The 24,489-nt window shown below is 32.1% G+C and overlaps 3 protein-coding genes and 1 pseudogene across 3 annotated transcripts; 2 read left to right on the forward strand and 2 right to left on the reverse strand.

Moving 5' to 3' along the window:
• The first annotated feature begins 71 nt into the window (after positions 1-71).
• LOC128041157 (putative disease resistance protein At4g19050) lies at positions 72-2,720 on the forward strand. Its single transcript, XM_052630520.1, has 3 exons — positions 72-209; positions 1,558-1,912; positions 2,023-2,720. The coding sequence occupies exons 1-3, from the start codon at positions 72-74 to the stop codon at positions 2,718-2,720; spliced, it is 1,191 nt and encodes a 396-aa protein (XP_052486480.1).
• On the reverse strand, positions 1,598-6,167 carry LOC105768439 (AUGMIN subunit 4-like; annotated as a pseudogene).
• A 5,376-nt stretch (positions 6,168-11,543) lies between these two features.
• On the reverse strand, positions 11,544-12,321 carry LOC105784809 (heavy metal-associated isoprenylated plant protein 47). Its single transcript, XM_052630521.1, has 3 exons — positions 12,227-12,321; positions 12,044-12,087; positions 11,544-11,969 (listed from the first exon to the last, which is right to left on the reverse strand). The coding sequence occupies exons 1-3, from the start codon at positions 12,319-12,321 to the stop codon at positions 11,701-11,703; spliced, it is 408 nt and encodes a 135-aa protein (XP_052486481.1). The 3' UTR covers positions 11,544-11,700.
• A 459-nt stretch (positions 12,322-12,780) lies between these two features.
• LOC105768433 (putative disease resistance RPP13-like protein 1) lies at positions 12,781-16,380 on the forward strand. Its single transcript, XM_012588347.2, has one exon. It carries the CDS (start codon positions 12,781-12,783, stop codon positions 16,378-16,380), a length of 3,600 nt encoding a protein of 1,199 aa, XP_012443801.2.
• The last annotated feature ends 8,109 nt before the right edge of the window (positions 16,381-24,489 follow it).

Below are 24,489 nucleotides of genomic sequence, written 5' to 3' on the forward strand. Positions count from 1 at the left end.
TCTTTCCCAACCTTAGCCGTCACTAGCATGCACTACAGCTACACTATGACATTTGTTCTTCTGTCCAAATAATGGCATCGGTCAACTCTTTTCCTCATTCTCTTTCATTTCCAAATAATGGTGTTGGGGTTCTCCTCCGCGGATCACCTAGCTCTTTTGTCATCACTGCTTGTTCTGATGTTGTCACTAATCGGAGAAGCCACCAAATGGTCCACATTTCTTTTCTCTCTCCCGCTTCTTTTCTACTTTATTATTTTTTTATTTTTAAAGCCGTGGACCGCATTTCACTATCGTTGCTCTCCGTTGTCAAATCGAACCACCACCATAAATGGCCTTGCTTCTAGTCAACATGCACTACTGCTTAGCCTTTTGTTTCTTTCCTTTTTTTACTGTCGCTTCTCCTGTCTAACTGATAACTCTAAAATATAGAGTTATCTTTAGCACTTCTAGATTGGTAATTCATGCAAATTTTAAGTGTTTGATAACAAATTTTGAGATTTTTATGACAACTTTATCCAGTTGAATGATACTAAGATGAATTTGCTAATTTGATCATTTTATATACTAAAACACATGATTGCAATTTTTGAGACAATTGATGTACTAGAAAAAAAGCCAGCCTTGAAGCTCACCCTTTTGGTCCTCAATGCTGTAGCATTTCTATAACATAAGCCATGTAAAAGAGGGTTGAGATATGGTCATCTTTGGATCCAATTAAAGGATTATTGGTCTTAGAAAATTCTCTTGACCCAACTTAAGAATTGGGTCAGCAAAAATGGATAACCTGCTAAGAAGATAGAAGCCCAAATTGTCCACTAAGGAGGAGAAGTCCTAATTGTCCATAGAGGTGCCCAAATCAGCCACCCAAGACTTGGTTAAAGATTGAAAACCAACCACAAAATTCTCTTATGTGACTGGCCAACTTCCCTCCTCATTTCCAGGTTTCTCTCCCATGAATCAAGCAAAAATTTCAAAGTCATCCACTCACTTTCCTTAAAATAAAGGTCGGATTTTTAAGGCTCTCATTTGCTAAAAATAGCCAATATCTACAAGTATAAAAAACTCTAGCTATTCTGTTATCCCTTATTCACCATCTCTTTTCTCATTTTTCATTCTTTCATTTCCCATTTGTGGGAGAGAGCAACAAAAAGAGTTTGAGAGAAGCATTTTAGAAGTTCTTCGAGCAACAAAGTTTGGCATTTTGAAGGCAAATCAATTCAACAAAAAGTGCATAATCACATTCAACTTCGACCTTTTTAAAGTCTTTTCCCTATATTATGAAAACACCTTCCGACATGATAGAGCGGATTTTTTTGAATATTGAATATAGAGCATATATGATAATTGGTTATCTTGCTTCGTTTTTCAATATAAATTTATTATTTTACTTTTATATATGTATGATAATTGGTCTTTTTCTAACATTTCAAAGTTCAATATTCCAGCAGATTGGACAATGTTGAGGTTTGGAAACTCAGAACATTTTGAAATTGACGGTATGGGTTTAGTTTAGTTGGACATCGTTTCATTTCCGTTTGGGGTTGTCCTCAACTGCAGTGTTTGGAAGCAGAGGAAACCGAATTGCAACCTGACAAGATTTCATGTGTTGAATCTCTGCTGATATATGACTGTGAAAGGGTCAATAGACTGCCACAAGTCTTACATGAGCTCATATTTCTTACAGTGATAGAAATTGGTAATTGTCGAGGCTTGGTTTCTTTTGCAGAGAATAACTTACCTCCTAATTTAAAAAAGCTGAGTACTACAAACTGTGAGAATTTGGAGTATTTGGTTGATGAAAAAGAAGATAATAAGAGTATGAGTAGTACCCTCTGTGTTCTTGAGGAGTTGTCTATCTATAAATGTCTGTCTCTAATGTCTTTGTCATCGAAGGGGCACAAAAATATTTGCAGTCAGCTTTCAACTTCTCCAAATTACCGAATGCTCAAAGCTGAGTTGCCTATTTTCAAACACCAAGTTTTCCCATAACACTTGAACATTTGATAATTGGGGAATGTCCAGAGTTGGAATACATAGCCCAAGAGTTTGAGGAAACCGCTTGTCTTGAATCTATTCTATTTTTCAGATCTGGAATTAATTCTCTACCACGAGGACTAGGCAAGCTCAAACATCTCCAGGAGATTTGGTTGCTTTTGTGTTCAAATTTGGTTTCTTTTGAAGAAAATGGGTTGCTCACCACCAGCTTCAGAGCTTTTGTAGTTGATGGTTGTGGAAATTTTGGAGCCCTTCCCAAGTGCATGGCCAGCACCACCTCCCTTCGACGATTAAGGGTGCGCAACTGTTCGGCTGACATATCATTTCCATTGGAGGGATTCCCTGCCAATCTCACATCACTTACAATCTCAAAGGCACTCAAGATTTATAGGTCACTTGTGGAATGGGGATTAAATAGACTCACCTCTCTTCAAGAATTGGCCATCAGAGGTGTAGGAAGCTCAAACGTGGTGTCGTTCCCAGAAAAAGGGACTGGAATGATGCTTCCTCTTTCCCTCACCCATATCATCCTTTTAGAATTTGCGAATCTGGAATACATGTCATCCAAGGGCTTTCAAGACCTCGCCTCTCTTAAAGAATTGGACATTGGCGAATGTCCCAAGCTAACATCTCTTCCGGAAAAAGACGTGCTTCTCTCGCTTGGATATTTACATATTTACAGTTGTCCGTTGCTGAAAGAAGAGTGCTTAAGCGATAAAGGGTGAGAGTGGTCTAAGATTTCCCACATACCCCTTGTTGAAATTAATGGTAAAATAGTCATCCCGAGGGAATCAAACTGAAAGGGATCATATAGCACACAAAGAATCCTTTTCACCAACGTTAGTTTATGGAACACGACAAGCAATTGACTGGGGGATTTGTTCAAAATCGTTCTAGATCCAACCATAGAAACAAAAAGGATGATACAAACCATTCAACTGGTGAAATCGAATGGGATCCGAAAATTATGAGCTCGCATGATCTGGTAAGCGCTTGAGGTCCATCTCGACTTGGTGAATCGTCCATTGCATATTTTCTAGTTTCTGTAACGTAAACCGGCGGCGTTAATGTTTTGTTCAAAAGGAAACTTGAGTGAAACACCAGTTAATTTTGAAGCTGATGTTACCTTAACAACATCATGGTACTGCCTTGCAATTGTATCGAAGTGAGGATCGACACCTTGATACTCACGTAGGCGTGTTACCTGTTTAAAAGGGTTGTAGCACAAATTGATATTGAGACAGGCAAGAAAGAAGAAAAACCCGAATCAGAAACAACCCTGAGTTACGAAAATATGCATAATTTTGAATGAAAAACCAAGTATATTCTAATCAAACATTAGGCTACCAAACCAGGTAAAGAAGATTTTACATACAGCTTTATTATACGCAGGAGAGGCTTCTTCGGTAGCCTCGACAAGATATTTCCTGCCAACAATGTTGGACATGGTTATGGCCAAAAATCGAACCGTAATTTGTATTGATAATTATGTATATCACTCTTAAAAGTACCGTATTTTGTGTAGTGCTGGTATCGACTCTTGTGTATAAGTTTCAAGCAAGAGAACATGCTCCAACACCCTGAGACAATAGAAGCCAGATTTAGATCAAAACAAAGTGTCTCTTATGCTACTCCAGTTTTGCTTTAAAATAAACAAATAAAAGAGACGCTTAAAAAAATGATAAGAATGGGAGCTATCCACAATACAGCAAGAAATATAGGGCCACAAACCTTAGTTTTGCACTCATGGTCTCACACCTTTTGCAGATCTACGTCTTCTGTAATTCATCCTGCAAAGTAAAAGATGAGTTTAAAGATCAGTCCATGGAAGAACATATAAAACCCTCAACAGACGCTGGAAAATAACTCCCAGAGTATAAAAGCTTACATATTGATGTTGATGTTGCAACTTCAAATCATTGACGAGCTTAATGAGCACTCCAAGTATTTGCTCTAGGACCTGATAAGAGAGATTGTTTTACATCACGCGTCGTGAAAAATATAGAGCAAACCCGTTCTCAAAACACTATGTGATCCACGAAAAACTCCTGTTAAGAGAACTCAGTCTCATATGGATTTCTATTAACCTACATTATAATATTCTGCAAATTTCCTATCTGCGGAATAGAGATCCTCTCGCAAAGCTGCTTCTTCCCTCTCAATCTCCTCAATTATAAACTTAACCCTGGTAAAATAAATATCACAAACAGGTAATCAACATCAAGCATCTAAGCGAACCACATCAAAAAGGTGGAGAAAGTAACTAATACCTTTCTGGATGCTGAGAGCTTGAACTTTGACTTCCAGAAGATGAGTCTGCAGCACAAAAAGAATAGTACCCCTACGGGACCACAATTCCAAGAAGCAAATATGCTTCATATATTTTCTCTCACATTCTAATTTCGTCATATGTAATCTACGCCTTTTGCAATAAAATGATGGGCAACAAGATCTAAGGATTGATGTCACAAACCAGTGAGGAATTTTGGGACAGAACATTATGAAGGATGCATTGTTTCCGACAACATGTTAAAACAATGGGGATATATAAACTATTAGGCATGTTGAGAAGTGAAAAAGGATAAAGATATATGAACGTACCAATATCATCAACAAAGGCATCAGCTAACTTGTCACACTTAGATTTCAACCGAGCATCAATCTCCCTTGAAAGAGTTAACTGATAGTCAGCCATATCCTAAAATTGCAAATTAATAAAAATTATAGAAATGTGTCATGATCTTGTAAGAAAGTTTATGACAATTGAAACAAGGGCCGCATTTGTAATTAAAGATCTTAAAACTTCCATCTGCAATCATGAAACAAAGTTTTCATACCATTGACAATGGTACTCGTTGAAGCTGAGTTTGCCACAAATAAGCAGGTGTGATTCCAAGAAAACGATTAGGCACACCACCAACACCAGGTTCTCCTGAATCACCAGTATTATTTGCAGCTGCACCACTGGTTGCAGCACTATTTGCATAATTCAATGAGTTTGAACTCGAGCTGATAGTGACACTGGTACTAGTACTATCAAGCGAACTCCGTGACATAGTACTCCATTTCTCAATTTCTTCCTCATGAATTTCCCCATCTTTAGATATTAGTGGAAGTCTCAATCTTTGAGCCGCTTCTGCAACAACTAATCGATGCTCTAGAGTCTCATAAACCTAAAGTTCATAAACACAGAGTAGAACCCTTATCAGATTCCCAACTATAAAGACTGTTTTCTTATCACTTTTGCTGCTTATTTTTCATAAAACGCTTTTTCTTTACTTTCGTCTTAACAATTTTATAAAGAAGTTGCAAACTCTGCTATTCCTTACTCAAGTGTGAGGGTTGGAAACAGGTATTAATTGCACTTTCCTTATAAAATTAAAAATTAAAATTGAAAATCATACCATTTAAAATCTAACCTTTCAAGAAAATATCAATTGCACTTTCTTTTTGTTCCAAAAGAAATTCATATATCTAATGTCCAATAAGTTTCTCCTTTAACCGCAAACATTCAAAAAGAAAATTTAGAAAATAAAAATTAATGAAATGAATATGAAACCTGAGGAAAATTCTTCAATCCAAGCTGCGGATAAAAACCTTGAATATCTCGAATCCCTCCAAGATTCGCCACGGAAACTGCTTGCTGATACTCTTCCACCATAGCCATTGCTTCACAGTAAATTGCCTGCAAAAATTGACAAGAATTTTACATTTCATTTTCTTACGAAATTCATAACAAAAAAAAAAATCCAGTAAATGAAAATTAAATTAGAATATCACCATTGCTTCTAAGTAGCGTAATCTTTCTCTCGACATTTCCTCCCTCGCCTGAAAATCGAAATTCATCAGATTACTTGAAAAAAGAAGATGAAGGAATTACACAAGAAAAAAAATCAAATTTTAATAGAGAATACGAGCTGGAGATCGTAGTAGGCGGATTTGGAGATAAGAGATCCATCGGGAGATAAGCAATGGCGCTCTAGCTGATCGATTATTTGGATGACGTCAGCCGGCAAGTTTTGCCCTCCTTTCACCATGAATTCAGTCTTGTTTTGGCTTCGAAACGATGTTAATGAGTTTTGTTTGTTTACTGGGAAAATGAAAAGGAAACTAAACGAGAAAAAGGCCGGCCTTTGGATTTTTGAAAAACTTGAATTGAAATGGAAGCAAAGGTTATCGAAGGAGTGAAAATACAAAATCAACCCTCTATTTTCTTTTATTGGATAAAATAAATTAAAACATTTATTTATTGTTAAAATCTGCTTTTAGTCCTTGTAATTTGACCAAATTTCATATTTAGTCCCTATACTTTACAAAGTTAAAAATTAGCTCCTCCTACATTTTTATTTAAAATTAGCTCCTCCTACATTTTTATTTAAAAATAATAGCCCAATCATTAAAATTGCATGTATTTACCAAAGTCATATTGACATCATGACTAGGTTTGCCCTCATGTAATGTAACATATGTTTGACGGAAAATAAACATGTCAAGTTAACAAGTTTTAATATAAACTATTAATAACGATAATGATTGAACTAAAATTTTTAAAGTAAAAATGTAGCAGAATTGATTTTTAACTTTTTAAGTATATGGACTAAATCTCAAATTTTATAAAAATATAGGGACTAACAACATATTTTAGCATTTGTTTATGTTTAAGTTAATTATTGTTCATTTTCTTTTTACCTCAAATAAATTATTTATCTCAAAATTTATTTAAGTTTTTTTAAATATGTTAAGGAAAAATAAGATGATAACTGCTATATAAATTTATCATTTTATTTTTATATATGTATAATTATTAAAAGAGTAAAAATATAAAAATGCATTATAGAAAAACACTTATATTTTATATTTATAATTTATTTTCAATTAAGATTATGTTTAAATATTTGTTTGCCTTTAAAAAGATTAGAAATAGTTAATAAAAATCACATTGAACTAAGAGGAGAAGAGACAAAGATGAATGTATATAATATCTATGGGAATTGTAGTACTTTTAAAAGGTAAAATGACTTATTTGGCTTTCTAACTTTATAAAAAAATTACTCATTTATTTAATTTTTTACTTCTTTCAAACTTTAAACTTGCTTTTGTTTATCAAATCACCCAAAATGGATGGAAAAATTAACATATATTAATTTTGTTGACGTGACACACGTGAAATACCACATGAATGTCAAATCAATAATTAATTAATTTTTAAAAAAATTAAAAATTATTAAACTTATTAAAAAATATTTTTTAATGATTTTAATTTTAAAATTTTGAATAATTATTAATAGATATACTAGAGGCGAATCTAGGAGGATTGGTGTCGGCAAAGAGCTTGGTGGCAACAAAAAATTTTAATGGAAAAAAAAATAGCCTAGTGATGCCAATGAGAAAAATGACGCTAAAAAAATCGAACTTTCTAACAAAAAAATACACCGGTGTTGCCCATGGTAATGGCAACACAAAAAAAATTCTATTTTTTTAAAATATTATTTTTTCTGATGGGTGTCGCCAAGGAGAACGACAGAAAAAAAAACTTTTTACAAAAACTTTGATACATTTAAAAAAAACACTAGTACCGCCAATGATAACGACGACACTCATTAAAATAATTTTTTCTTTTTTTTCTTTTTCTCCTAAAATACCGGTATTTTTATGGGGTGGACAATTATACAAACTGGTGCCGCTAATGGCACGACGACACTCAAAAATTAATTTGGTAAAAATTAAGGATAACATATGACTAATGGTACCATTTTGTTATCAAGCATCATGAGGGTATTGATATATTCCTCACGTGGAACATTACATCCGAATTCAAATTTTGTTTTGTAGACTAAAAATTATCTTTTAATAAATTTTAATTTGATTTAAAATTTTATTAAAATGATATGTTTTACTTTTGGGGTGACAAATCACACCTAAATAAAAAATATAGGTACCATTTCTATATATTTAAAATTAAATTAAATTTTACTGTTTAAAATTTAAATATTTGACAATAAACTTGACATCCATAGATAGATATGAACAAAACCTGATTCGATTTGGAAAAATCAAATTTTTTTAATTTTGAGTTAATCGAATTGAGTTATTTGAATTATTTGAGGCAACTCGAATAAGTAATTCGAGTTTCGAGTTCGAATTGAGTTGAATTTTACAATTCGAATAACTCTAATAATTTGAATAACAGATTGATGTACATACCGTTTTGGTCCTTGTCAAGTTTGAAAATAAGCAAATTGATCTTTCTCAACAAAATTACAAAAATTCAAAATAATTTTCAAAATTCAAAATAAATTTTAAACTCAAAATATTTATAAAAATTCCAAAATTTATATTTTTCAAAAATTATAAAATTTTCAAAAAGTTTTAAAAATTATAAAGAAAGTTAAAATAAAAATAAAAATAAAAATAATTTAAAATTTAAAATAATGTATGTAACTAAAACAATTAACTTATTGTTAAATTATGCATTAAAACACAATACTTGTATGGCATAAATAATTACAATTAGATAGTCATAATTACTTAATTAATTTGGGCATAGTACCTAAAGGCTCATTCCTGAATTTTTTTACGGAAATGAGCTGCTTCTAAAAATAATTACGAGTATGGATTGAAAATCTAGAAACGCACTGATATGGAAGCGTTTTTAGGGGATAACCTAGAAAAACGTTTCCACGTTAGCGCTTTTGTCCTTGTATCAGGCAAAAGCACGTTGACATGGATGTGCTTTTGCCCGTGCTCGAACTAAATTTTCAGAAAAAGATCATTTTTTTAAACATTTCAAAAAAAGACCAATTTTTTAAAAAATTTACGAGAATAAGTCTTTATAAAGACCCAAAGTGACAGCACCATTTCTTTTTTTTTTTTGTGCCACAAATTAATATGAAAATAAAACTTACAAAACAGATATTTATATAAACTCAAAGTCTCATTTTCCACATTGTAAAATATAATTAGTTATATAAAAATATGTCTGTAAATTTTATTTTCACATTAATTGGTAGCAGGAATTGTATTGCCACTTTGGATCTTTATAAAGGCTTATTCTCGTAAATTTTTAAAAAATTGATCTATTTTTGTAATATTTTTAAAAAATATTTTTTTGAAAATTTAATCTGAGCACGAGCAAAAATGTGTCCACGACACAAGGGAAAAAACGCTGATGTGAAAGAACTTTATTCCTTATATATTTATATATTTGACACAAACATAATCCTAATAACTACCCAAATGTTGTAAATTACTAAACTGTAAATGTATAAAAATATGAAATATTTTAAACATGGGTACTATAAGTTTCTACATTATGGCATATTTGGTGAAAATTAATTATATTTATTAAAAAAATGACTCTTAAGTTTAGGGCAAATTACACATAAAAGTCCTATTTTTTTAAAATTTATCGAAATAGGCCCAGTATTTTATTATTTAGTAGAATGGGCCATTTTCTCCGAAATCGCGTCCACGTCAGCGCGATGTCTGGGGACGTGTCAGAAAACCGCATCCTCGTAGGTGCGATTTGTGTCCACATAAGCAAAGCGCGCTGATGTGGACGCGATTTGCTGACACGTCCCCTGACATCGCGCTGATGTGAACGCGATTTTGGGGAAAATCGCCCATTCCGGTAAATAATAAAATGCCGGGCCCATTTCGGTAAATTTTAAAAAAATAGGATTTTTTTGGTATTTTGCCCCTAATAATACATATTAATGTATTACTGTAATATGTAGCTCAAATTATGTATTGTAGTTAATATTCATAATATTGTAGCTCAAATTGTCAATTAATGTAATATTGAAGAGTTAATTGATTAAAAAATAAATGCAACAAGTACAAAAAGATTCAAAATTATTACCAACAAGATTTGAACCAAGGTACTAAGGAAAAAAACAAGCATATTAACCAATTAAGCTAAACTAATTGATTGACATATTATAAAAATACTGTTATTATCTTAATTATATTACTTACGTTCTAATGATTTATCGGACATATTCCATACACATGTCAAATCAGAAAAAATAATACAACAATTCTGTAAAAAAAATTCGGTGTTTACTTCAAATAAATAAGGAAAATAATGATTTGAATGTTTCAAAATTCAATTTTAAACCAAAAAAATCAAAATTTAGAGGTAAAAAAGGATCTTTTTCGACGAAAACTGCGGCAAACATGTATGATTGGTTAGTTTCAAAATAATGACTGAATGATTGACGTTGTCATGAATGTTTGGTTAGTTTGATGTATGATTGGTTGTATGTATAGCATGTTTTTGAATGAAAGTAAAGCTTATACATGATATATTCGTACAAGTGATTTGCTATGAAATGTTAGAAAGATTGCTATACATGCACACAACAAAAGTTGTAAATGTACATGAAATTGTGATTTGTTAAATTATACCACCTTGAAGGTAAATTGAAAGTTGGATCGATAATCTTACTCACTGAATGTATTTGATAATTTGAGGGCATGTTGAACATACCAATAAATTGTGAAAGTATTGAATTATGACTATGTATGAGATTGTATAACATTGATTAGAATTAGGTTTTTCAACCTATAAATAGATGTAGTCGAAACTCCTCTTGTATTATTCGAATTCGACATTAGTGAATTTTTTCTCCTCTGCCCGTGGTTTTTCTCCGAAAGGATTTCTACAAAAATTTGTGTTCTTTTTTTTTAACAATGTTTTTATATTACCATTATCGATGTTCAGTTTTTAACATATTCTAATCAGTATGAATCGATTTTGCTCAAAATAGACAAAAAAAAACTATGGAAACTAAACTTAAATTACTTAGACTAATCTAGAATTGAAGCAGTACATATCAACCCATAGTAGCAGAGAGAATCGTGATAAGCTGGACAATGCATATGTAAGCTGGACCATGCATATATAGTTTTCTAAGTAAATTCCTAGAATCCATTAAATATATACGCAATACGCTCTGTCTCTTCCTTTCTCGGGATCTCCATGTGCTGTGCTGACTTTTCCTTTTCCATTCAGTTATCTTATACAACATCAACGAAGGTTCTATTTTAAAGAATACCCTTCATAAAAACTAATATTTTGGGTTGATAGCTATTCTTCCTTGAGTTCTCATTTTTCCTTAATGCAATTTGCATCAAGAATTTCTTTATTTTACCTCAAAGAGATTAGACCCAACATCTTATCCGACGCCAAGGGAACTGGTAGGGGTCAGGCCACCCTAAAACCAAAAAAAATCACTTTAATCCCTTTAAAATAGTAAAAAAAATTTAATTTAATCTTTAAAAATATATAAAAATATAAGTCAATGCAATAATAAAATTATATTTTAATTTTCGAATTGAGCATACTGTTCATAGTTTCAGTAAAAACATATCCTTGTAGAATGAGTCATAGGTGATTCTTGTCCTCATATGCACGGTTTGCATATAAACATAGTACAAATCTTTTGAATATGTAAATTCAAATCCAATCCAATGGGATAAAATAGATTACTGTTTTGGCACCTAAAACTGATATAAAACCAATCCTCATGTGCACATTTTGCATATAAACATAGAACAAATCTTTTGAATATATAAAGATCTACTTCAATCGAATGGGATAACATAGATTACTGTTTTGGTACCTAAAATTGATATAAAACCGACGAAGAAAACATACCGTAATTGAAGTTATAATTGCTAATTAATCGTGTCATTTTAGATTCACATAATAGTACAAGGAGCTGGAGAAGGATCAGCAACCACTCTGCAACATTCAAACTGTGGCGGTTGTTGACAGTATATAATTTGAGGAGGCGGTGTCGGTGGAGCTGGTGGTTTGGGTGGTGATGGTTCTTTTACTTCAACTATTTCAATGTTTGCATGGCAAAGCTTCTTCCTCAATGCCTCAGTCAAGCATGCTACATCCACCCCTTCACCTAATATCATTAGCTTGTCCTTTTCCGGTCCATGTAAGGCCACCGAATTAACCCCTGAGAATCCATTACATGAATTAAATATGTTTTTATTTGATTGAATCAATTAAGGTTACTAACAGTAAACATACCATATGCAACAGCAGCAACCTGTAAAGCTTCTGTTCGGCATTTGCTGCACATTTGAAACAAATTAAACATCAGGTTTCTGAAAATTTTATATACAATCCATAAATTATCAGAAATATGTAGGATATTATTTTTCATTGAAAAAAGTGAAATATATAAGGATACAAATTGCTATATTACTATACTATACCTTCATATTCTCTGGCACCGAAAAGAATGTTGCTTTTAGACAATTAGGCTTTTTTACAGTAGCTGATTCCTGCAGAATAAAAGCAGTCATCACTTACTATTTATATAATGTAATTAGATACAAGGATCAATAGGTATAATTCCAAATTTAGTCCTTAATGCTTACATCTTTATGTCAACTTGACCTTTATTCTTATTTTGAGCTAAATTTGACCATTATTCTTTAAAAGAAGTCAAATTTCCTCCTCTTTTTTTTTAAACAAAAGTGAAAACTAAAATCTTAATTTTTAACAAAGTTTAAGTACGTGAACAAATAATTCAAAAATTATAAAATATTCAAACAAATAAAAATTCTAAATATATAAATTCGAAAAAAATAGCATAAAGTACACTTAGATTGTCATTCAAGTTGTCATACCTAAAAATTTAAGGTTTTTAGTCAATATCTCCATTCAAAAAATTGTAATAATTTGACTTAATTTGAAAGAAGGACTGATTTAACTAAAAAAGTAACAATTCCGATGGAGTTTGTGTCCTTTCCATCGTTGGCATGGGAGGGATGGGGAAAACAACTCTTGCTCAGCTTGTTTACAATGATCCCAGCATTAAGGAGTCTTTCGATCACAAGTCCTGGGTATGCGTTTCTGATGACTTTGATGTTGTTAACATAACAAAGACGATTTTAAGATCCCTCGATGCTGACTCACGCGATGAGAATGACTTGAACTTGCTTCAAGTCAAGTTGAAGGAGAAGTTATCCGGAAAAAGGATGTTGCTTGTTTTAGATGACATTTGGAACGAGAGCTACGGTGATTGGACCATCTTACGGGCTCCATTTGGAGCAGGAACCAAGATTATTGTAACAACTCGACTCCAAAAGGTTTCATCTAATGTTGATTCGGTGAAAGCGTTTTACTTGGGTAAACTCTCGCATCATGATTGTTTATCCATATTTGCTCAGCATGCATTGAAAGCAAGAAACTTTGATGGGCATCTCCAATTTAAAGAATTTGGAGAGAACATAGTGAGAAGGTGCAACGGCTTACCTTTGGCAGCAAAAGCCATTGGAAGCTTATTACGCACGGTTACGGATCATAGAGAATGGGAAAAAGTATATGAGAGCGAGATATGGGACCTACCAGAAGATCCATGTGGCTTAATTCCGGCTTTGCGATTAAGCTACCATTATCTTCCTCCTCATTTGAAACGATGCTTCGCCTACTGCTCCATATTTCCTAAAGATTATGAATTTGAAGAAGAAGAGATAATCTTGTTATGGAGAGCAGAAGGTTTCTTGCAATCAAAAGCTAAAATTCAAGGCAAAGGTCTTGGAAACCAATATTTTCAAGATCTAGTGTCAAGGTCATTTTTTCAAAGATCTAGTGAAGACAATTCCCGTTTCGTGATGCATGATCTTATGAATGATTTAGCTCAATCAGTTGCAGGAGAAATATGTTGCAGACTGGAGGGTGAAAAGCAACAAAAGTTTTCGCATCGTTCTCGCCACTCAGCTTATGTTATCGATGAGTCGTATCAGAGTGTAAAGAAGTTTGAAGCATTTTATCAAATGACTTCTTTACGTACTTTCTTACCATTAGTAGCTCCAAGTTATAAGGATTTCTATTTATCTAACGTTGTCTTGGATGAATTATTGCCAAGTCTTAGCTACTTAAGGGTTCTTTCTTTGGGTGGGTATGAGATCTATGATTTGCCCGACTTTTTTGAAAATTTAAAGCATCTACGCTACTTAAATTTTTCTGGAACCCGAATCAATCGTTTACCTGATTCTTTGTGTACTCTTTATCATTCGGAGATTTTAATCTTAAGAGATTGTTCAAATCTCAAAAATTTACCCTGGAAGATCGGAAACCTTGTCAACTTGCATTTTCTTGATATTAGAGGTGCGGATTCAATACAAAGGATGCCCTCCGGATTTGATCAGCTAACTCAGCTTCAAACGTTATCTAATTTTGTTATAGGGGAAGGTGATGGACCTCTTATTAGAGAATTGAAAAATTTGTCAAACCTTAGAGGTAATTTTTGTCTTTCTGGATTGGAGAATGTTAATGGTCAAGATGCGAGGGAAGCTAAGTTAAATGAGAAGCTAGGGATTGATGGGTTAGAACTGCAATGGGGTACAGACTTGGAGAATAATACAAGGAAAACAGAAGTTGAAGAGCGGGTGTTGGACTTTCTTCATCCTCCGAAAAAGCTTGAGCAACTCATCATTGAGAATTACGGAGGTGTAAAATTCTCATCTTGGATAGCAGATTCTTCCCTCAAGAATTTGTCGTCTTTGAAGCTTCGCAATTGTAAAAACTGCAAGTCACTACCATCAGTTGGAAGGTTGCCATTGTTAAAAGATCTTTCAATTATTGGTTTCGATCAAGTGCAGAAGATTGGTGTTGAGCTCTTCGGAGAAAATCAATTGAATCCATTTGCATCATTAGAGATTCTGTCTTTTGAGAGTCTTCCAAACTGGAAGGAGTGGGACACTTGTGAAGGAGACGAGAAGGTTTTGAAACTCCCCAGCCTTCGTAAGCTTTCAATCAAAAACTGTCGTCAATTGTTGGGAAGGTTGCCTACCCATCTTCCTTCCTTGCAAAAACTTAAAATTCATAGGTGTACGAGTTTGGTAGTTTCAGTATCAAGTTTACCGTCACTGTGTGAATTAAGTATACAAGGGTGTGCAGAACTGGTGGATGATTGCTCTTCTCCTGCAAAGGAGCTTTCCTCTTTGCAAACTTTGTCTCTTTCTAACATTTCAAAGTTTAATATTCCAGCAGATAGGACAATGTTGAGGTTTGGAAACACAGAACATTTTGAAATTGATGGTTGGGAGGAGTTGGCATCTCTATCACGGTATGGGTTTAGTTTAGTTGGACATCGTTTCATTTCCGTTTGGGGTTGTCCTCAACTGCAGTCTTTGGAAGCAGAGGAAGCCGAATTGCAACCTCACAAGATTTCACGTGTTGAATCTTTGAAGATAGCTTATTGTGATAGGCTAAATAGACTGCCACAAGTCTTACATGAGCTCACATTCCTTACAGTGATGGAAATTGGTAATTGTCGAAGCTTAGTTTCTTTTGCAGAGAATAACTTACCTCCTAATTTAAAAAAGCTGAGTATTACAAACTGTGAGAATTTGGAGTATTTGGTTGATGAAAAAGAAGATAATAAGAGTATGAGTAGTACCCTCTGTCTTCTTGAGGAGTTGTCTATCGATAAGTGTCCGTCTCTACTGTCTTTGTCATCGAAGGGGCACAAAAATATTTGCAATCAGCTTCAACTTCTCGAAATTAACCAGTGCGAAAAGCTGAGTTGCCTATTTTCAAACACCAAGTTTCCCATAACGCTTAAACGTTTGATAATTGACGAATGTCCGGAGTTGGAATACATAGCCCAAGAGTTTGAGGAAACCGCTTGTCTTGAATCTATTCTAAGTTTGAGTTCTGGAATTAAATGTCTACCACGAGGACTAGACAAGCTCATCCATCTCCAGGAGATTTTTTTGCTTTCATGTTCAAATTTGGTTTCTTTTGAAGAAAGTGGGTTGCCCACCACCAGCTTCAGAGCTTTTGTAGTTGATGGTTGTGGTAATTTTGGAGCCCTTCCTAAGTGCATGGCCAGCATCACCTCCCTTCGACAATTAAGAGTGTACAACTGTTCGGCTGACATATCATTTCCATCAGAGGGATTCCCTGCCAATCTCACATCACTTGCAATATCAAACGCACCCAAGATTTACAGGTCACTTATGGAATGGGGATTAAATAGACTCACCTTTCTTCAACAATTGACCATCGGAGGTGGAGGATGCTCAAACGTGGTGTCGTTCCCAGAAGAAGGGACTGGAATGATGCTGCCTCCTTCTCTCACCCGTATCTTCCTTTTAGAATTTGAGAACCTGGAATACATGTCATCCAAGGGCTTTCAAGACCTCGCCTCTCTTAAAGAATTGGGCATCGGTAAGTGTCCCAAGCTAAAATCTCTTCCGGAAAAAGACGTGCTTCTCTCGGTTGGATATTTAAAAATTTACAGTTGTCCGTTGCTGGAAGAAGGATGCTCAAGCGATAAAGGACGAGAGTGGTCTAAGATTTCCCACATACCCCTTGTTGAAATTGATGGTGACACAGTCATCCCGAGGTAATGAGATTGAAAGATGAGCCGCAAAATCTGTGATTGGTATCTTCAGAGTCATGGGAGAGGTACAAAAAACCATTTCAACCAAGTCTAACTTTCCTTAGGAACAAGATAAGAATAGGAATGAGTATAAATTTATTGATTGATATTTGCAGGGATTGAAAGCGAAGTTGGGGTGGAAGTGAGGTTTCAGAAAGATCCGATCCTTCGAAGGAAAAGGACAAAAGGTGTCACGACAAAAGTATAAATGTTGATGAGATGTTATTGGCATACAGTTCAATGGGTGGTGTTTCAGTAGTTTCAGATGTTTGTAAACTTGTTTCTTGGCTTTGGGGTTTAATTTTGTGTGCTTTGTGTATTGTTTATTTTATTCTTTTACTTTACTTTTCTTATATAGGATATAATAGGGAAGAATAAGATGAACAATTTCACAGTAAACTTTAATCTTATAACATTTTTCTTATTTTCAATATATATTTACTTATATTCTATTTTGAAAATTTAGGCAAAAACGTCAAAAAGAAAATTAGTGAGTTAGGCTGAAAATTTTCAAATTTATGGAAATATGTTAGATTTTAGAGATAGAAATAGAAAAGTGCTTTCTACAAAATTTATTTTCTTTTTACAAATTAGTATTTTTATAATATATTTATTAATTAAAATTTTTAAAATTTTTATAACATTTGACCATTTGAATAAAAAAACTAATATGCGAAAGAATACATATTTTGTTACAAAATGTTTTTCTTAAGATGCATTTTCTGTTTCTTTCTCCAAAATATATCCATTTCTCCAAATTTAGGAAATATCGACCTAATTCCCTAACTTTTTTTTATTTCAATATTTTTATCCAAATTTCTCCTATTTTTCTAATTCACTTTCTTATTTTTTCTTTCCTATTTCAATTTTGTTTCTTTCTTTTCTTCCTATTCATTTCCTCTCTTTCCCAACCTTAGCCATCACTAGCATGCACTACAGCCGCACTACGACATTTGTTCTTCTGTCCAAATAATGGCATTGGTCAACTCTTTCCTCATTCTCTTTCATTTCTAAATAATGGCGTTGGGGTTTTCCTCCGTCGATCACCTAGCTTTTTTGTCATCACTGCTTGTTCCGATGTTGTCACTAATCGAAGAAGCCACCAAATGGTCCACATTTCCTTTCTCTCTCCTACTTTTTTTCTACTTTATTTTTTTATTTTTAAAGTTGTGGACCGTGTTTCACTATCGTTGCTATCAGTTGTCGAATCGAGCCACCACCATAAATGGCCTTGCTTCTAGTCAACATGCACTGCTGCTCAGCCTTTTGTTTCTTTCCCATTTTTTACTGTCGCCTCTCCTGTCTAACTAATAACTCTAAAATATAGAGTTATCTTTAGCACTTCTAGATTGGTAATTCATGCAAAATTTAAGTGTTTGATAACAAATTTTGAGATTTTTATGACAACTTTGTCCTGTTGAATGATACTAAGATGAATTTGTTAATTTGATCATTTTATATACTAAAACACATGATTGCAATTTTTGAGACAGTTGATGTACTAGAAGAAAAGCCAGTTTTGAAGCTCACCCTTTTGGTCCTCAATGCTGTAGCATTTCTACAACATAAGCCATGTAAAAGAGGGTTGAGATATGGTCATCTTTGGACTCAATTAAAGGCTTATTGGTCTTAGAAAATTCTCTTGACCTAACTTAAGAATTGGGTCAGCAAAAATGGATAGCTTGCTAAGAAGATAGAAGCCCAAATTGTCCACTAAGGAGGAGAAGTACTAATTGTCTATAGAGGTGCCTAAATCAGCCACCCAAGACTTGATTAAAGATTGAAAACCAACCACAAAATTCTCTTATGTGACTGGCCAACACCCCTCCTCATTTCAAGGTTTCTCTCCCATGAATCAAGCAAAATTTCAAAGTCATCTGCTCACTTTCTTTAAAATAAAGGTCGAATTTTCAAGGCTCTCATTTGCTAAAAATAAACAATATCTACAAGTATAAATAACCCTAGCTATCTGTTATCCCTTATTCACCATCTATTTTCCCATTCTTCATTCTTTAACTTCCCATTTGTGGGAGAGAGTAACAAAATAATTTAAGAGAAGCATTTCAGAAGTTCTTTGAGCAGCAAAGTTTAGCATCTTGATGGCAAATCAATTCACCAAAAAGTGCATTATCACATTCAACTTTGACCTTTCTGAAGTCTTTTCTCCATATTATGAAAACACCTTCCATCATGGTAGAGCGTATTTTTTTAAATATTGAATATAGAGCATGTATAATAATTGGTTATCTTTGTAACACCCCTTACCCGAGACCGTTGCCGGAGTCGAGCACGAGGTATTACTTAGCTTATCTTACTAAATTGAAACATAAAAATTTGTTTTGAAAATAAATTTAACTATATACAGCAATCTGTCCAATCGCGCATTAGTTACTAAATTAATTATAACTTGGGATACGGGACTCGAAATTTAATTCCATAAATTTTCCCTGAAACTAGACTCATATATATAATTACCATAAAATTTTTAGAATTTTTGGTTCAGCCAATTAGTACAGTCTATTAGTTAAAGTCTCCCCTGTTTCACCACCTGATTGTCCTGATCTCTTGTCACTAAAAATAAGTTTTCTCACTGTAAGATTTTCATATGAAGTTCTTACTTGTTCTACAGAAAATAGACTCAATAAGGAATCTATACATATAAACTACATCTCATAACTATTTTTGTACAATTTTTAATGATTTTCTAAACTCAAAACAGGGGACACCAAAACTGTTCTGACCCTGTCTCACCAAAATTTACATATCTTAAAATATAAAATTCCTTTTGCTGCACCGTTATTTTTATATGAAAATAGACTCAACAGCCTTTAAATCAATATATCATTCACTCTATAATTCATTTTATACTATCCTAGGTGATTTTTTATTATTTTATTATTAAATGATTAATATAAAAGAGAGGAAAGATGAAGAGAATTATCATCTTTCCCATGCACCAACGTGAGAAGAAGAAGAAAGAAAGAAAGTTTTCTTTTCTTTACAATGTGGTCCTTTTTACCAAAAATCCACCATTTTCACTTAGAATTCAAAGAAATTTCCATAATCACCAAGAGAGAAAATTGATAAGGAGACTATGGGGAGTTAGAATATCAAGCTAGATTCAAGAAATAGAGGATGAATGAGAGAGAAAATCAAGCTAAAGATTGAAATCAATAGAGCAAGGTAAGAACATCAAGATTTCAATATATTTTTGAGTTTGATATTATTGAAAAGTATGAAATTGATGTTAATGTAGGATTTTATTATGTAAGGTTCTATGTTCTTGATATTTTAGTGAAGAAAAATAAGAGAAAGTGATGGGAAATACTATAGAGAAAGGGAATAAGGGTGTTATAAATTTAGTAATCAAGATTTTGCACTAAAACAGTTTTGGACCACAGAGAAGGTTAATTTTGAAAAATCACCATAAATCATGGAAATCGAATTAGAGGATGAGAAAAATATGGAACTAAAGCTTATTGAGTCTAGTTTCTTATAAAATAAATTATGTAAGTAATGAAATTGTAAATCATGAGATATAATGAATTTTCTAAGACAAGATCAGAATGAATTAGGGTTCCCCTGTTCTTACTTTGGAAAATCATCAAAAATTGTAGAAAAATAATTAGGGGTTAAAATTTACAAAATTAAAATCCTTAATGAGTATATTTTTAATAGAAACAAACAAGAACATCATCTGAATCCCGTACAATGAGATTATTAATTTTTAGTGAAGAAGGGTCGAAACTGTCAGACAGCAGAACAGGGCTGACTTTAAAGAATAAATTGTACTTATTGGCTAAACTAAAAATTCTGAAAATTTTATGGTAAGAAGATATGTGAGTCTAGTTTTGGGAAAAATTATTGGATTTTAATTTGGTGTTCCATATCTCAAGATATGAATAATTTAGTGATTATTACTCAAGTGAACAACTTTGAATGAATATATAAATAAATGGTGAAATTATAGATAATGTTACATATAAGCATATTGTATACATTAAGGATGTGGAATGGAGAGGAGGAGGAGGAAAATATATGATTATTCAACTAGCATGAGTTTTCGTTAAAAATGGTCAATTTACCTGTTTTAGGTTTAGGGACTAAATTGAACAAATGTGAAACTTTAAGGGTAAATTTGTAAAAATGTCAAAAAGTGACCAAATTGCATGAAATGGATTGTTGTATTATTTAAATTAGTAAATTGAATGAAATATTAATTTAGACCAAGATTGGGTGAAAATTCGAGAAAAATAGAAATTTTCCAAAATGTCCCTAAATTTTGCTATTTCTGCAATTTAGCCTGGTAAATTCGTATGAACTATATTTTGTATAATTTTAATATAAGTGAATGCTATTTGGTAATGAATATTATATATATGTGTGTTTATTGTTGGAATTGAATTATTATTGGTAATAGGTATAATTATTATATGTTTTGAAATGATTATCGGAAGCTCGATTGGGTTGGAAGCTTGTTGGAGATATATCACATTATCCATTGGTTCTATTGGTAATTTTGGATGATTTGATTTTGGTTATAATGACTTGTACAAGTTAAATTGGTTAATGATAGCTCATAAATGTTTTGATTTTGATTGGTTATAAATATGAATGCTTGATGAAATGAAATGTCTAAAATTAATTTGTAAACTCGATGTGCTCTATAACCCTATTCGAGAAGGATATGGGTTAGGGTGTTACATATATTATTATTAAGGTTTTTTTCAATTAACATATACTACTTATGTAGATTAATATATATGTATTGCTTTGTACATTATATTTTGATAATATTTCCTATATAATACTATTATTTTATGTACGGTTTGTTTTTAAAAAAAAATCTATTTTGAATCTATTCCAAATTCATATATATATATATATATAGTTTATTTTGAGTCTTTTGTAAGTATAATTTATCTATTATGATTTCTCCTTTCGCTATCAATTTTTAGTGTATCTTTTAAATTTGATTATTAATTCATTTAATTTTTAGATGTTGATATCGGTATTTGCATAATGTAAGGTTGAGATTATCGTTGCTATGTTTGTTTGTATTCATCTTTTGATTATTAGTGTTTATTATTGTATATTTTGGCTTACGAATTATCGTTTCGCGTTATACATTATCATTCCAGCACATTTTATTCATTTAAAAGGTTACATTTGATATCATTTAAGCATTAAAATCGTTTTATCCATAAGATAACGCAATACTTGGTATTTGGGATCTTCAAGAGGATTGAGCCCTAACGTATTGGGTTCTAATTTTTCTCGTTGAATCTAAATAATCGAGAATATTCTTTTATCAAAACATATAAATAAAAAGCTCATTCTCGGGAATTTGATACGTTGTATCCTAACGCATTGGATATGACATATTGTTTTCTCGAGATGAAGATTTTTCTAAAAAATAATAAAGACAATATTCAATGTTTGGGATTTTGAGAAATTGTGCCCTAACGTATTGAGCTTCGATTTCTTTATCTGACTTAAACAAATGAATATCCTTTTAAATTTCATTGCATGAGTTTTTTTTAAAGGACAAACTCATTTTTGAGGACGTGAAATATCATATCCTAACTCATTGGGTGTGACATATTATTTCTCCGAAATAAGAGGGTCTTAGCATATAATTTGATTTATACAAAGATAAAAGGACCGCATTTTAAAATCTTTGCAAATTTTTGACATTAAGATACTATTTAATCAATTCGGTACTAATTTTGGGCGTTACAAGGGTGCTAATCCTTCCTCATATGTAATTGACTCCCAAACCCTTTTTTTTTTTAAACTCGTAGACCAAAATTATTTTTAAGGTGATCCGATCATACCTCAATAAAAGATCGATGGCGAATCCAATTTTCATTTTTTTTAGTCAATACTAAATTTTTGTTTCTAAAAAGTGGTTTCGACAATTGCTAATTATTTTTTTTGCTTTCAATTTAATTAAAAAGACTTAATTCTATTGTTGTTAGATTGATTGCATTCTTTTAACTTAGATTGTTAAAATTCTACTAATATTTGTATGCGTCTTGGTTGCTTATTCATTCAGACAAAATCATGAACATGTTATTCATACATTATAAATGCATGGAAGCAATTCAATTAACTATTTAATCCAAGCAAGATTTGTAACACCCTTAGTCCGTTTCTATCCTCGAATTAGGGTTATGAAGTATTACTGTACTAAACAGAACATTTAGCATCAAAACAAAAACAACTATGCAATTCAAGAACTATCATTAAATAAATCAATAAAAATAACAAAATTCAGATCACTTAAACAATATTAGCAAACTAATATACAATTACATGTTGAAAATAAAATACATGCCCTTTTAAAATATATATATGCTATAAAATTAAAATACAATTATTACCATATAAAAACAATATTTTAAACTTAAATCATGTATGAGAGTGTGAAAAGCCATAAAAATTAGATTTGTGTGTAATTATTTGTAATTACTTGGAATCTAATTTTTATTCTGTAGTTAGTTGCTCTAATTACACTTGAGAACGTTTAGTTAATTGAATCTTATATCACGTTTGTAATATTATATTCTTAAATGAGATTACGATATTTAAATTTTTAACATTTTGGTTATCTCATTCTCACATTCTTAAACAGTAATTAAAACCCAAAATAACGTTACATTATCTTAGATTATGGATGGAAGACAAAATTAGCCTTTATTTTTATTATATTAGTGAATATAATTTTCCCAAAATAACTGTAATTAGAAACCAAAATGGTTTTTTTCTTTCTCTCTTGACTTTAAAAACCTTACTTTAACTTTTTCAATTTCTTCATGATGGAAAAAAATCACAGATTGTGAGTAATGCATAAAAATATCATTAAAAAAATAAATAGAAAATTATGTGAATGTGATGATGAAATGTTTTGATTATTACTCCATTTTCGAAACATTAAAATTATATAATTGTGAAATTTTTAGTTTCAGATCTCAAAGGTAATCAATTCCTCAAAAATAAACCATATAAATAAGTTATCATATTTAAATTTAGAAATTTTTTATCTGAATTTATATGATAAATTAAGGTGTAATAAAAATTAATTTCTTAAATTATTATAATTTTATGAATAAATTTAAGATTTTATTCAACTCACTGGACGGTTAATATAACACCCCTCACCTGATCTGGTCTCCGGACTCGAGCTATAGGATGCTATATCACTATTGAAACTTTATCACATGTGTATACATAGTTTCAAGCAGGATCGGTTTCATGAAAATTTACAACATATACAGATGTGTTCGCGGCTAAACAATCATACAACCTCAAACACAGTTTAATACGTGTTTCGGGACCATTGAGCAAAATTTCAAAGAAATCAACATAGGTATCGATACACAAATTAAGGTATTGATATTTTGTAAAATGAGTATTGATATTAACAAGAAAAACGATACCAACTTAGCATTTTGTCAAATCTTGAATCCGAACATTTTATCGATACTCAAGCATAGGTATTGATATTTTTACCTTAAGTATCGATACTCGTGAAAAGGTATTGATACCAAATTAAGCTACTATTTTCTTGCACTATCATTCCAACATTGAGATATCGATACTTATAATTTGAATATCGAGAACTTTGTACAAATCAACAAAAATATAGAAAAACAGGACAAAATTCGTGCTCAAACATTTTCCTTTTCAACATGCATCCTCAACACAATATCTAACATCAAATTGACCATACTTATAACCCAAAACAACATCAATACTTCAACTATTCAGACCCAAATAAAACCAATAAAATAAGGATAACATCCAACACAATTCTAAAATTTCAAAACCATAATAAACCATTAAGAACATAAAAATAACCTTGGACATCCACCTCTCATCCCGACCTCGGCCCCATCCTCCAACCCCGAGGTCGACTGCCCTTTTCTCAATTATTGGTAGATAATATTATTGTATTAGAACTAAATCTTTATATTATTAGCTGAATATTAAGTGATCATCTATTCCTCCCACACCTAGCTTCAGCTATTTAGCTTGGACAGCATCTAAAATTATTTGTTATTTTAATCTTAAT

The sequence above is a fragment of the Gossypium raimondii genome, chromosome 5 (genome assembly GCF_025698545.1).
Source record: "Gossypium raimondii isolate GPD5lz chromosome 5, ASM2569854v1, whole genome shotgun sequence".
NCBI classification, from domain to species: Eukaryota; Viridiplantae; Streptophyta; class Magnoliopsida; order Malvales; family Malvaceae; genus Gossypium; species Gossypium raimondii.